Raw genomic sequence first — 14286 nt, 5'->3', positions numbered from 1 at the left:
ACACACTGCAAATATGTAGTCCACAATTCATAGCCATGTCTCACATTCGAAAAATACTTATGCAGTTGCCAACATGTAATGCTGTAATTGCACCTCTGCCTCCTGAGTACTTATAATTACCTCTCTTCTGACTCATGTTACATGCCTCTTACTGCATACATAGAATGTTGCTCCAGATGTCAGGGCTACTTGGCTGTTTGTCCAGAGTTTTTACATGGCTGACCTCTAATCCACCCTGAGGAAACTAAACGCTGTGGTTTTCCAAGGCTATCAGCCTACATAACTGCAAAGCCAGACCCCACACATGCATCTCGTTTGGTGTATCTGTACATCCATTCATATATTACTCAATGGAAATGCATTGTTGCTTGTTACAAAAGCCAAAAGTGAAAGTCAGAGTTAACACCTCTGTGAATCCGTCTGTGTCTGCAGCCAGAGGACATCGGACAGTCTCCGGTGGCCCCCACATCAGACGGGGACAAAGTGGATTTGGAGGCCTTCAGCGAGTTTACCAAGATCATCACCCCAGCCATCACACGTGTTGTTGACTTTGCCAAAAAACTGCCCATGTTTTCGGAGGTGAGTGTGCAATTAGGTTTTGTATTTTTTTTTTACACACTGTTTTTAAATGTGTGTGGAATATTGCCACATTACATCAGTCATAGCTATTGTGGCATTCTCTCCATATTTAGCATTCACCAACTCTCTTGAACCACAAGTGTGAACATTCTTGCATAGTAGACTACACAGCACCCTCATGGCAACGGATTTATTATTGTCTACACCATAAATTTACCTTGTCATCCATTCCACACGTACCCACTACCTCTCGGGCTCTTTTCTAAGTTGAGAGCTATGCCTCCTGTATTTTCCACATTTTGTAATATGCACCTAGACAGACTGTAATACAAAAATGAATAGTGAACAATACTAGGATTCTTGTTTGTATTGTAAATGATGTGAAACGTTTTATTCATCGAGGTAAATATTACTGCAGTCTGATGCCATTTCACCTCCATTTTTTTCTGTCCTCAGTTCCTTTGTGTTTTGTCATCCTGGATTCTTTGCCAGTATATGATTAAGGCTGTCAATGCTAACACATTAAGTCATTTTTTTTAACACTGTAATTTTTTTCAAGTGCATTTATTCAATTTGACATTATAACTACTCCATTCTCTGCTGTGTAAATATTAAAGAGTAGTCAGAAATAAAAAAAGCGATACGCACACATCAGTCCTTATTATGTTCTTATTAAAATAATATAAAACATAGTTTATATAATTTAAAATATAAATATATATAAATTAACATTTAATTAATGTATTTTTATTTAATTTGAATCTTAATAATTGTGACATTTCACCCACTATTAAAATGCACCATTGTTTGTTGTTGTCAAGTTGTTCATTATTTTTAATAATTTACTATTATTTTTATTCTGAGTGTCAATACTGAAATCCATAGTGGCATATATAATTTTGTTGTTTTCCTCATAAAAAAGGATCAATATTAATTCAAACTGGAAATATTTTATATATATATATATTTTAACATTTGAAACAATTTAAAACCATGACAGTGTATGATACCACATACTCAGGATGATACCACAGCAGATTTTATTCCATTAGGTGAAGTAAATATGTATTATCGTGTGATTTCTCATTTCTTTAGCTTCCTTGTGAGGATCAGATCATCTTGCTGAAGGGTTGCTGTATGGAGATTATGTCCCTACGTGCTGCGGTTCGGTATGACCCGGAAAGCGAGACCTTGACCCTGAATGGAGAGATGGCTGTCAAACGAGAACAGCTAAAGAATGGAGGACTGGGCGTTGTGTCTGACGCCATCTTTGACTTAGGCAAGAGTCTAGCGCAGTTCAACCTGGATGACACAGAGGTGGCCCTGCTGCAGGCCGTATTGCTTATGAGCTCAGGTGAGAGAGGACACATTAAAGGAAGAGAACTCTCAAAAGCGGATTAGCAGCAAGAAACAGTTGTAGGGATTTGAGAAGTATGTTAGGTCTGTTCCCAAAGCAACTGGGCTGCCATTCTGTCTGCTGTCTACATAGGCAGCTGCCTTCTGTGGTAGCATGCTAACTTGAAATAAAATGTATTTATAAGCAGTAACTCCATTTACAATAACTGCATGACATAGCACTTCTCAGGTAACACATACAAGAATATCCAATAAACCCCAATACAGCAAAACAAAAATAACAGATCTGTAAGCAAGAAAAAAAACATTCAGATTCTCCATAGGGTCAAGATTGGAACTATTTTCATTGGAGGAACAGAGCAAAAGCAAAAGAACAGTCGATAATTACAATATGTCACATGTATGTCACTTACTGTTCATCTTAGACCTGGTTGATGTTAATGATTTTGACCTGGTTAATGTTCTTTGCTTCGGCTTCACTATGTAGAAAATGAAGTGGAAATACTTCATATCTGGAGTGTTCATTTGATACCCAGGAATGTTGATTATTACGGCTGTGTACTAGGTTTTTGAACATGATGTTTGATAAATATTGTAGTTACTTAGAGGTATTTCTCCGTCATTCAGTGTGAAACCTAACTAGATGGTTTTTGAAATGAAGTATTTTGCTACAATCCTGTAATGGTCATATAATGAGTATTGTCCTTGCATCTTCTGTGGTTCTTCTCTTCAGATCGCACAGGCTTGACATGCGTGGAGAAGATCGAGAAGTGCCAGGAGATGTACCTCCTAGCGTTCGAACACTACATCTACTATCGCAAGCACAACATTCCCCATTTCTGGCCCAAGCTGCTGATGAAGGTGACGGACCTGCGCATGATCGGAGCCTGCCATGCCAGCCGCTTCCTGCACATGAAGGTGGAATGCCCCACTGAACTCTTCCCCCCACTTTTCCTGGAGGTCTTCGAGGATCAGGACGTGTGACGTCCCAGTGAGATGCGGCAGGAGAATCAACAACGTTTTGTAACTCGTGTTTCTCTACCCGTCTCACCCCCGTCCACGCACCAAACTCACCAGCAGCAGCTGAATTGGCAGGGGTCATCTTCAGAAAGGCTTTCATACGGGGAGTTTACTTTTTATATTTTGCTTTTGGCTCGGCCCTCCCTCATCCACTAAATCCACCACGCAGGGCCCTTCTGTCTCGGCATGATGTCTTGGTTACTGGTTTACCAACACCTTAGACACCGAATATACATCTACACACACTCCTGTAAGTGTGCTTACAGATGCAGTACTCATGCAACTCAAATCCTCCGATGATGCATTTGTACACGTACAGACAGCACTACTGTCATGCCACCACTGGAGGTGCCCTCTGCTAAGACTGGATGGCAGCTGGCATATAGATTCCTCCGCCAGGTCGTGAAGTGGTTAGTTAATTTCACTGATTAAAATCTCAGTTCTTGTGAGATAATCCGGCGGTATCTCAAGCTCCGCGCTAACATGAATCTTCTTTAATTAACAGACCTCATGATTCTCTTCGATATTGAGCCTGTGTGTGAAGTGGGAGGAATTTTGAACCAAATCAGGTGCTATATTTAAATAAAGCTACTCAAAATGGTTTGTGATTTTTCGAGAACATACCCCCCCCCCCCCACTTCTCTGTAGGACACGGACCGTTGGAAGCTCTCGGTCGCCATTTTAGCGTACATTCAAGTGTGCCGCTCAGTGACTTTGTGTGCAGTTCATTCTTGCCGTTATCTGGGCTTATTTGTGGGCTCCTTGAGCCCTTTTTTGTCCCTGGAAAGTCACACAGAGAGATGGAAATCCAGGCACCCCTACATCTCCAATCCGCACTGATTTGTGTGTTTTACAGGTGTCGAGAGGGAGCCAGTATTACCGTACTCCTAGACCCAGCACACACAAACATACTAAAACACACACCTCAAAACTCGAATGCCTCATTTTTACTGTATGCACTGCAGTGCTGTGGTTCTGGACTCCCATGCAAGGCTTTGAGAGTTCAGTCCAGCCCATCTGTGTTCCGGTCAGATGCTACTGTTGCCCGGCCTGTGCGAACACACACGCACACTCCTGACGGGCCGTGGCGGACTGGCTGTCGTTGATGTTTTTTCTTTGTGTTGTTTTTGTTTTACCTCAAATGTGGTCACATCTTTGGCTGGCTGTGGCTTAAAGACTGCCTCTGTGCTGACAGGTTCTACCTCACCTCTGGACACAGGGCAGCGACCCTCAGCCACACACACACACATTTAAACACACCTACACACACTTCTATCCTCACACACTGACAGCCAGGATAGAAACACTCGGAGAAACACAGTTTCTTCTCAGTTACGTTGAAATACCACTGTAGACAGGAGGGCCTGCCATTCCTCATCGTAGCCTGTCAGATTTCTCCGAGATGGCTGAGAGAAAAAACTATTCTTGGGTGGACTTTCTTTGTTTCTTGTTTTTCTTTTCATCTGGGACCAAGTGTCACTTCAATTTCCGTCAAACCGGAAGCTAGTTTTCAGAAGACGGCAAACTAAACCATACATGTTGCTGACTACGAAGAGGAGCCATGGAGAGAACAACAGATGAAGGACCCGAGGTGACCAGGCCTGAACCGAATAGGTCTTTCACTGTTTCCTTTTCAGTACCAAGCAGTAATTTGGAAAGTGGAGAGAGGGGTTGGCTGGTTTCTTCAGGGTGGGGCAGTGGACGCAGTGAAGCTAGCAGTTGAATGAAAGCACTTAGCTTTGAAAGAGCCAAATCTTCAGAGACAATTCAACCCCTGGCACCTTTTAAGGAGTTTTTGCACTAAGGCATGATGGGTCCCACCCTCCAGCTCCTCCAGCTCAGTCGCATGTTTTACAAGGACACGCCCCCCAACCTCTCTGTCAAACAGAGGCCACGCCTTTATGTGCTCCTGAGCACACCGTCAGAGTCAGTATTAAGTCAAGCAAAACCCGGTCGTGTTCTTTCTCAACAGATGACGAAACACTCAAACAGACCTCTGTGTCCCCGCACTCTTGAAGTCAAAAGTGGCTTGAGAGGAGCACCCAATAGAAACGGCCCTTTCCTTTGTGAGACAAAGGAGAGGCCAAGCCATGCAAAGAATGGCAGCACCGAATGAATGTGAACAAGGAGCAGCAGAATGAAAGAGCCAGAATGAGGAGTTGCTCTATAATATGGTTGCGAAGGAACGCAGCCAATCAGAACGAGAGGAGCTGTCAGCATTTCCTGAACATCTGGCATGGAATTCCATCTTGAAATCGGAATAACGCAGCAGAGGTTCCGACTGGCTGATCAAGTGAGGGTTTCGTTGCTGCTTTACCTTCTAATTTTATTTGAGAGAGATAGAAAAAGAATAAAAGGATATAATAAAAGAAATACAAACCCGGTAAACGAAAAATGACTCCAGAACAAAAAGTTAAAATCCCGGAGCTGGAGCTGTTTGTTTCTTTTTTCTTTTCTCTTTTCTTTTTTTTTGAACTGAAATTTGTGTGTTCGTTTTTTGATGCTTAACTCCTCTATGTAAGAGAGAGAAAACAACAGCCGTAGTCACTTTTTTTTTGACCATGCGTGCAGTGTAAACTAGAGAAATTTCACCTCACTATAGTTTGTAACGATTAGTCGACTGCTCTGTTTGTCTGTGTATCTGTCCTTCATCTTTTTATCAAGAGGAATTTACAAGAAGAAACAGGAATATTTTCTTTTTTATATATATTTTGTTTTCTTTTTTTTTTTATGAAAACAGAAATAATGCAACGGAAACTGAAAAAAAAAAAAAACTGAAACACAATCTACTCATACCTCACACAACACAAAGCTTAAATGAACTTGGTAGGAGTGCTTATCTGCGTGGCACTTATGTCAAAGTGTGTCCAGCGCATGTGTTGAACTGTACAATGGGAAGTATGTGCGCGAGCGTTCATGTGATCGCGGAAGCACACAGCCCCCTCCTTCGGCCTCGAAAGCCCATCTGTTTCAGATTTACACCAGTTGCATGCATCAGCCTCCATTGGTGAACGGTGTCACCTGTGCTGATGCGACGAGCCGTAATGGGAGCGGACGGGATGCGATGTGGCTGGAAGGCTGGAAAGGGAGTCGTGTGCATCCGTGACAGCAGAGAGTGCTTTAGGGTATTGAATGTAGCTGACAGGACTGGGCTGGAACCGAGCCCGGGAACTAGAACCTCACTTCAGGTCACCAGCAAGAGTGGACAGTGCTGTCAAAATGATGTTACACAAACAGCTCACTAGGCGTATATTGCCCGCCTTCAAAGTGCAATACTTGTGTTTTTTTTTTTGTTGTTTGTTTAGTTTTTCTTTTTTGTACTTTTACAAGATTTTTGGCCATAACCAAGGATGTAAATACAAACAAAACAAAAAAGATATTGAAAGATTAAATCTCTGTGTTAACCATATGCAACCATCACATACTGGATGTCGAGGCCAGAACGCAGCCCGTGCGCAGACTGATCCTTCCATTTTTGTAAAGTAAATCTGCTTACGTAGCTCTGTAAATGCTTCACACATCTGTATGTGTGCTTTTGTGCACTAGCAAACGTGCATGTTCAATACAAATATGAAGAATAAGAAGTGCCCCATGAAATTAATAATCCAACCCTGTGCCTCCGCAACCCTCTGCCCCGCACTCAAACTGCTCTTTCTGACAGGGTAGCTAGACGTACATTTGTTTGCTATGTCACATTTCTGGTATTGATATAGGTGGTTATGGTCTGGTACCCAGAAGCACTTAACTGGCCTTGCTAATGCCAATCACTTTCCTTAGAGGAGAACAGTAGATACTGGTTTTATTTCGCTTTGGTGGTGGTGTAGGTTTGTTTTCCGTCCTTTTTTTTTTAACAAAAATTTGTGTTAAGACAAAAAATACCCAGAAGCGAAAATGTCTATGCAATGCTAAACCCTATGAAATCATGTTGACAGTGTCACTGAGCCCTGATTAGCGGACATGTCTCTTTCTGAACACTTCCCCTCCCAGAGTCCCACCCACCGCAACTGCATGAGCTTCAGTCATTTTGTCTGTTCATCAGTCAGTGTCATAGTCAAGGGAAGGATGGCCCTAACTGCTGCCTGACTGAGACTTGCTTTGTCAAACCTTGCGAATTTTGAGGGCGCTAGTTCAACTTTCCACTGATGATGTCATCCGCTGTCGAGAGACTGCATTTGTGTTTCTATGTATGTGTTTGCGTCCAATGCTCTCATGGTTCGGTGGATTGGTACTACCTGTTAGAAACAAAACGGCATTCCACGTATTCAAAATGAAAACACATTTTTTTAGAAACACTAACCAAAACATCATTAATATTCAACCTTGAAATGTATTTTAGTTGATATTCCCTCCCCTCTCAGCTGTCGAAGTGAAACGCAGACCAAAGTTAGTCTTAAAGCTGCGGTAGGTAACTTTTGATGCTAAAGCGGTTAATAAACAGAACTGCTTGCATCTTGCGGAAGAACATCGTAGCCGGAACTACTTCTCTCTGTTTATGTCTATGAAGAATCACAAAGGTACTGGGTTACTCCGCCGCGGTACCCCCGAAGCAATCTAAAATAGTCCGAATATAAACACTTATTATAGGTGTAACCTAGTGATTCAGGACAAGCCAAAAACACGGTTTGGAAAATGGATTCATGGTGTACTCGCTTATTATATAAATTTTTCTACAATTTGAACACAAACAAAGTTACGGACCGCAGCTCTGATTGGTTATTTTTTACCGGGAGCGATGGAGTTTCTGCAAATGGCAATAGGACCACTGGGCGGAGCCAGAAGAGCTTTTTTTTTTACACAGATTATCTGTCTCATATTCTACTGTCAGGACATAATGACAGGTTTAATAAATATGTAACAAATATTTTTTTACAAAAGTTCCCTACAGCACCTTTAAAGCTGAAGTGTGTCATCTTTAATGCAAAACCAACTACTATTAATGTTAAAATACTTCATTAATACACCGAGATTACTATAAATAAGCCATTTCTAGGCTGATTTCACCAAAAAGCAATCACACTGTGTCTCCGAGGCACTATCGAAAAGTTTCACTGGCCTGGCAATGGCGCAACCAATGGCGTGAGTTTGAGTTGGGACTATCAGTTTTATCTAGCTAATAGCAGAAGAGGGGAGTGGTTTGGAAACCTGCCATTCCATTTAATGACACTAGTTGTGCAGAAATCACACACTTGTGCGAATATGCGAAACCCCAATAGAATGAAAGAAAAAAAGAAGCGTTCTATTTTTGAACGTTTAAGTTTGATTGGCAGCCCTCAACACTGTGGTATCAAAGCCCTCATTTTCGCTGATCCCTTTGAAGTTGAATGTGAGCGTCTTCATCAGCTTAAACTGTGTTTGTGAATATGTAGAAGTGCTCATGTGCAAAATGCACCCAGCCATGAGAGAGTGCGCAGAGAGCGGGGATGATGTCCATTCCACAGCTGTTTTCAATGAGACTGGAAAGGAAAGCTTTTGAAGGATTCTCTCAGGTATCAACAAAATAATAATAAAAAAGACAAAAGAGAAAAAAAAGGAAATATAACAAACTTTTTTTTTTTTTTTAAATAAATGTTTAAAAATTCCAGCCATGCCTTCTTGTTAGCTCATCATTCTTTGCTCTCTGAGTGTTTCAGTGTTCTTGTCTTGTGGTCTTCTTCTCTTTAGTGTTGATTAGTCTCTCTCTTTCTGCCACGTGCACACACATTTCTCCTGCACTCTTGGGGCTCATCAAAGGCGATCACGAAAAGCCTGGTGAGAACACATCTCTGCTTATCTAAACATTAAAGCAGTGAGCCTTAATATTTCTGCAAACTATATTTTTGATACACAAGCATTTAGTGGAACCAGACCCAGTCAAACCTGTCTTTCTTAAGAGCACTCAGTATATATTTATTTTTTCTGTAGAACTCGTACTGAGACCAAGTGGTGTGGATGAAATGTCATGCTAATATTTTAATGATGCTGTTGTAGAAATGCGCCATTTGCTGTCCAACATTAATTTATCCTAGATGTTCCTTACTGCCGAACACAAGATCCAACTCCTCCCACCTTACATTCACCTAAACCTATCAATCCCCACCTCCTACATTTGGATTCCACCAAGCCTCCTGCCCCCTGGATCTTGTGTTCTGCAGTGAGGGGCTACTGATTTATTCTGTAAAGTGCGTAACATTCAGTAGGTCATATCACCTCCAAATGGCGGTTCCATGAAGCGACCCACTATGGTTATTACATTTACATTTATTTTATTCATTTTAGCTGACACTTTAGCGTCTTACAATTGCTATATATGTCAGAGGTCGCACGCCTCTCAGTGACACATTGGTGTCTCACAGTGGATTTGAACCTGGGTCTCTCACACCAAAGGCATGTGTCTTATCCACTTAGCTAACACCACCCCTAATTGCCAAATTGGAAAGATTCATATAATGAAACCACTTTTATTAGGCTACTGTACATGGATTAAAACATATTTCATATACCTACATGTTTTCAAAATGAATAAATAACCTTTAAAATATGTGAAAAAAATATTAGAACAAAATACATTCACATGGGAGTGAAACATGCCAACATTTCTAAGAAAACAAATTCTCGTCACCTGTTTGCATAAAGGTGAAAGACTAACTTTACATGAAAAGGTGTTTAATCATATGATGACCATCATTTTGTTTGCTCCTGACATTTGTGTTATTGGTTTGGACTTGTGTATTGTGTATGTTTTTGTGCTGGGAATATATGTCTGCTGGTTTGTGGGAGCGGGCCTGTTTTGTGTCTTGTAGTTTCCATGTGGCCGGATTTGCTGACTATCCCCTTTGACATGCTTTGAGGCTCTGTTGATACAGCATAGAATCAAATAATTGAAAATAATGATAATAGTGAACACAGCAATTCATGCTGAGAATACCGTGTCAGGATGGAAAGTGGAGAATGGCAGAAAGGGAAATGAGGTCAATCATTTGTTTTTACAGTATGTCCATCTTTAAATAGAATCACTGATGTTTTTACTGTTGCTACTGGAGAACTATTCCACTATTAGCTGTTTATTTTGTTTAATTGGTTTGCTTTCTAAACCTTGCTATGGCTTACACATGCACAACATATTCATTCATTTTGTTATTTTTTTTATTTTTATTTTTTTTAAGATGCCACGCTGACTGAGTGTGAGGTGTCCGAAATTATTATACACGGATGTAACTATACATTAACTTTTAATTTATTTGGGAAGAAAATGTGTCCTGGTTAGTTTCAATATGGCAAGTATATATAATATATAATATTCAGTCAGATCTTTCTCTGGCTTTTGGTTGTTTCATGTAACTATTCAAGGCTAAAGTGATTATGCATTCTGTAAATTAGCTGTCATCCAAATTACAATTTTGCACCTGAGTATGATGTTTAGTTTGAACATCTTGTGTTTAGTCAGATTAAATGGGCTGCTGGAATGTCGTACAGACATGATTCTGCCAAGCCATGAGAGAAAACTATATGCAGAAGACAGAAAGTTGCATATACTGCAAATGCATTTAGCCAATCACACACAAAACATTTCTGATGGTAACATTATGCAAAGAAAGCTCGGGATTCTTATGCAATGTTTGTCAGGTACACAATGGGTGCTTTTGGTTCGGCCTTGCTCAGGTTTGCTTTCAGGGCATTTTATGTTATGTTGGATTTTATTAAAATAAATGACTTACTATACATAGAATAATATGCATCCAACAGCCAAGGTCTATATTGAAGGGTCAATGTATCAAGGCCGTCTCTTTCTCGCAGATCTATAGACGTTAACAGACCTACACGTGCACACATCTGTTTTGCTGACACATTAGTGCTATTTCCTCTCAGCGATCCACTGACCAACTGCCAAAGCTTCATTTCATTCAGCTTCTCTTACAGGATGTGCCTGGTGAGACATAAAACACGCTAGAGTGACAGAACTGGATGCTACAGAAGACAGCAACAGAACCTCGCTTTTAACATCGTTAGACTGGAACGTACTGTTAAAAATAATATTCACAACATATCTAATAATTCCCTGCCTACAAGTAGCCAGTCTAGTATTCTCTGTGTGATTAGTATTTTTCTTAAACAGTAAACAAAAAGATATGCAAATCAAAACAACAACCAAGCAAAGAAACTGGCTTAAAAAACAAAAAACAGACTTAGACATTGTCCTCTTTTTTTATTTTTTTTATTTACCGTTTTCTTCATGCGGTGATGCGGTGATGCGTGGAATAGGGCTTATTATTAGATTTGTAATATATGATAATCATGGCCAAAATACATTATTGCCATATTTATAAAGTTTAAAAAATAATGATATGAGCGAATATATTTTAACTGCAATTTTTCTTTTTTCTTTTTTTCTTTCTTTCTTAATACCAGCTTTATGTCCGCTAAATATCTTGAAATTAACCCTCCTTTTGCCAGTGTAGTAAAAGCACATTTCAAACCCTGTGAGTGACTAACCACTTTCTAAACCAACAGGAATATTCCATTATAAACTTTGTTTCTATGAGTAAGTCTGTCCAGGTTCAGCGGCTGGGTTCATTTATCCTGGCTGCATCCATCAGGAAGTTACAATTAACTGCCGTAATGCAATCAATCTAATAGTCTTTTAGTTCACCCTGTCTTTATAAGCTTTAACACAGTGTGGAAAAACCTTACAACTGCAATAAGAAAATCAGAAGCAGCAATGAAGGAATTGGAAACCAGTATAATATATTTTTATAATGAGCTAGTTTCCGAAGCAGCACAGTGAATTTTGATTGGCCCCCGGCAGAAAATGAAATTCTGAATTGTGACCTTTTGGGTACAATGTGGTCAAAATTAAAAATCCAAAAATAAGTCCTATCCATTTCTTTGCTGTCCATTTTCTCTAAATTGTCTCTCTTGGAGACCAATAACCTGACTTTGCCATACACCAGTGTAGATATTGATAGTGGTATACAAAAACACATTTTAAGGCTGTTCATTAACTGTGTGCTGTGCATGCTTTGTATGTGTTAGTGTTTTTACTGTTTGATTATGAGGCTTCATGCTTTCTGTTCTCCTGCCTTTTTGCACCTTTTGAGGCCTGATTCAAAATGTACTGTTTACAGTATATATATATATATAAAAAAACAGATATATATTATTAGATGAACTATAGCCAGTGATATTCAGCATGGAAAATTAATCATGTTCTGCTAAAGATGGACAGGTCTTTCTATTCATTAGCAACTTATGCACATTGATTTACAGCAGCTGCAGAGATTTTCTAGTGTTTTTTATTATTTCTTTTTGTTACCAAGAGCCTTTTGGAGTAAATTTAGTGCACTTGAGGACTCCAGAGACAATATCAAGTGTCGGAATGGCAGTTTATTGAGTGCACACAGAGATCAGCCCGGTCTCCAGGGCTCGGCTTATTGTTTAAAGTGGGTAGTGGAAGCTCAAGTGATACGGTACTTGATTTCTCAGATATAACTTCACCCACAAAACCAAATGTCGTTCCAAGAACCCTTTGCACTAGAGTTTTGCAGTTTGGTTTGGTTTTGAGATTAGATGTGCTAGTGGTATGATGCTTTGAGAACATGGTGTTTGTAGAGTCATTTCTTTCAGATGTTTTGAAAGGTTATGCATGGACAGCAAGGAATGTATCTCGCCAAACATGAGGACATTTACGGAATGACCTCACAAGAATATACATAGATTATGCAATAAAACAGCTACAGGTATGCTTATGCAATGTTTGCCATGTTTTAAAGCGAGTGGTTTGAGTGTGGGCTGGCTCAGGTTTGCTCATGAGGCCTCAAAGGGTGCTTCAGTCAAACCTCTCTGTTTCCTCCTGAACTTCAAGCGAAGCTCTCCAGATTACGAGCTGGTTCTTACAGGACATAAAGCCTCCTTGCAAACTGGATGATTCCAAATCTGCATGTACAGTATGATTATTCAATTACAATAAATTAAATTTACAGAAAAAAGGCCTTTCTGCAAGGATATTTTCAGTATAGTGCTTCTGGATGGCTGGACACTCTGCTAAATTAGTTTGTGATCCAGGTGCAAACAAAAAGGTCCATGTCTTTTCTTTGTTTGTATTCCAGCAGCACTCTCTTTGGGCTCTAAAGTGGAAGTGCATGTCTGCTTTTGCAGTCATGTTTGTACTGCTTTCGCTAGTTTTCCCACTCAGTGGTCCACTGGCCACGTGCCACAGTTTCCATATGTTCAGCTGCTCTTGGCTGATGTGCCTGATACACAGGCCCAGACAGAACCTGCACATTTTCAGAGCTAATTTTGGGGGAAAATATGCATTTAAAATACAGTCAAATGTGTTAAATAGAGCTGGAATTGGCAGCTGAAAGCAAAACAGACAAAATATTGAACACATTTAATTCGTCTGGACCTAATGGTAAAGAACAAACCATGTGTCACTTTCAAAAATGAATCAAAATTTGAACTGAACTTTTGTATTGTATTGTTTACTGTTAACAGAGACATTGTGCAAATGGTGCGTTTGTGGTTCTGAAAAATAATTTTGAGGAAAATTAAATTTTGAGTTCTAATTCTAGAGCTCATTAATTTTCTAGCTTCACTGTGATCAAAAACTCAACTGGGAAACATCACAATATTACAGCCTGCAGTCACTCAGGAGTCCTAACCAATCAGAGGCCAGCTAACAAATCATTGGCTGAGAGAACTGGGAGTCTGTTAACCTATGCAGAGTTATCGGGCTACACCTCGTTGTAATTGTACAGGGCCTTGGGAAAGGGACATTTCTTGGATGCACCTAATGATGTATGGTGAGGCTAGAGTGCTGGAAATTGATCAAACGTGAAGCTGCTTTGCTGTAGTGTTAAGTACAGAGTCCAGCGATCTTGTTCTGAGAATCCCGGCACAGCATGTTTCAACCTTCAAGCTCAGTGGACCAGGTTCAGGAAGTCTTTGGGACCCATTCCTACCTAGTACGGAGGAGCAGGAAAGCTTATGCAAGCTCTGGGCCAAATGGACATGTGTAACTCAGAATATCTCAACATAAATACACACAAAACCTCTAAATATCTACTGTGATCTCCTCTCACTCCACCACACCTCCATCACGCCGACCACCTGTTCACCCCCCCTACCTCTCCCTGCACCTATCGGTCCTAGTTTTTTGGGTGGTGTGATGTCAGGTTTTCTTGTGGTGGGCTGTTTTCGACAGGTCCAGACAATCAGCGTGTTTGTCAATGTCAATGTGTGATTTTCAAACTCTTTGTTAATGGTCAGGATTATAAAGGAAGATATTTTTATGGTAATTGTCGCTGGTCTATTTTACTATATATTTATGTAATAAATATGTGACTCAATTAACAA

The 14286-nt window shown here is 40.2% G+C and overlaps 1 protein-coding gene across 2 annotated transcripts in view; it reads left to right on the top strand.

Moving 5' to 3' along the window:
• Positions 1 to 14286, top strand: part of LOC128025212 (thyroid hormone receptor alpha) — a 122936-nt gene extending 108650 nt beyond the window's left edge. For both annotated transcript variants that reach the window (XM_052611337.1, XM_052611338.1), the window contains 3 exons: positions 433 to 579; positions 1675 to 1933; positions 2669 to 14286. In XM_052611337.1, coding sequence (XP_052467297.1) covers positions 433 to 579; positions 1675 to 1933; positions 2669 to 2919 — 657 coding nt within the window. In that variant the 3' untranslated portion in view covers positions 2920 to 14286. The remainder of the gene's footprint in view (positions 1 to 432; positions 580 to 1674; positions 1934 to 2668) is intronic.

The sequence above is a fragment of the Carassius gibelio genome, chromosome A12 (genome assembly GCF_023724105.1).
Source record: "Carassius gibelio isolate Cgi1373 ecotype wild population from Czech Republic chromosome A12, carGib1.2-hapl.c, whole genome shotgun sequence".
NCBI lineage: Eukaryota > Metazoa > Chordata > Actinopteri > Cypriniformes > Cyprinidae > Carassius > Carassius gibelio.
Note: the sequence above shows the minus strand (reverse complement) of the source record. Positions and strands in the feature narration are given on the sequence as shown.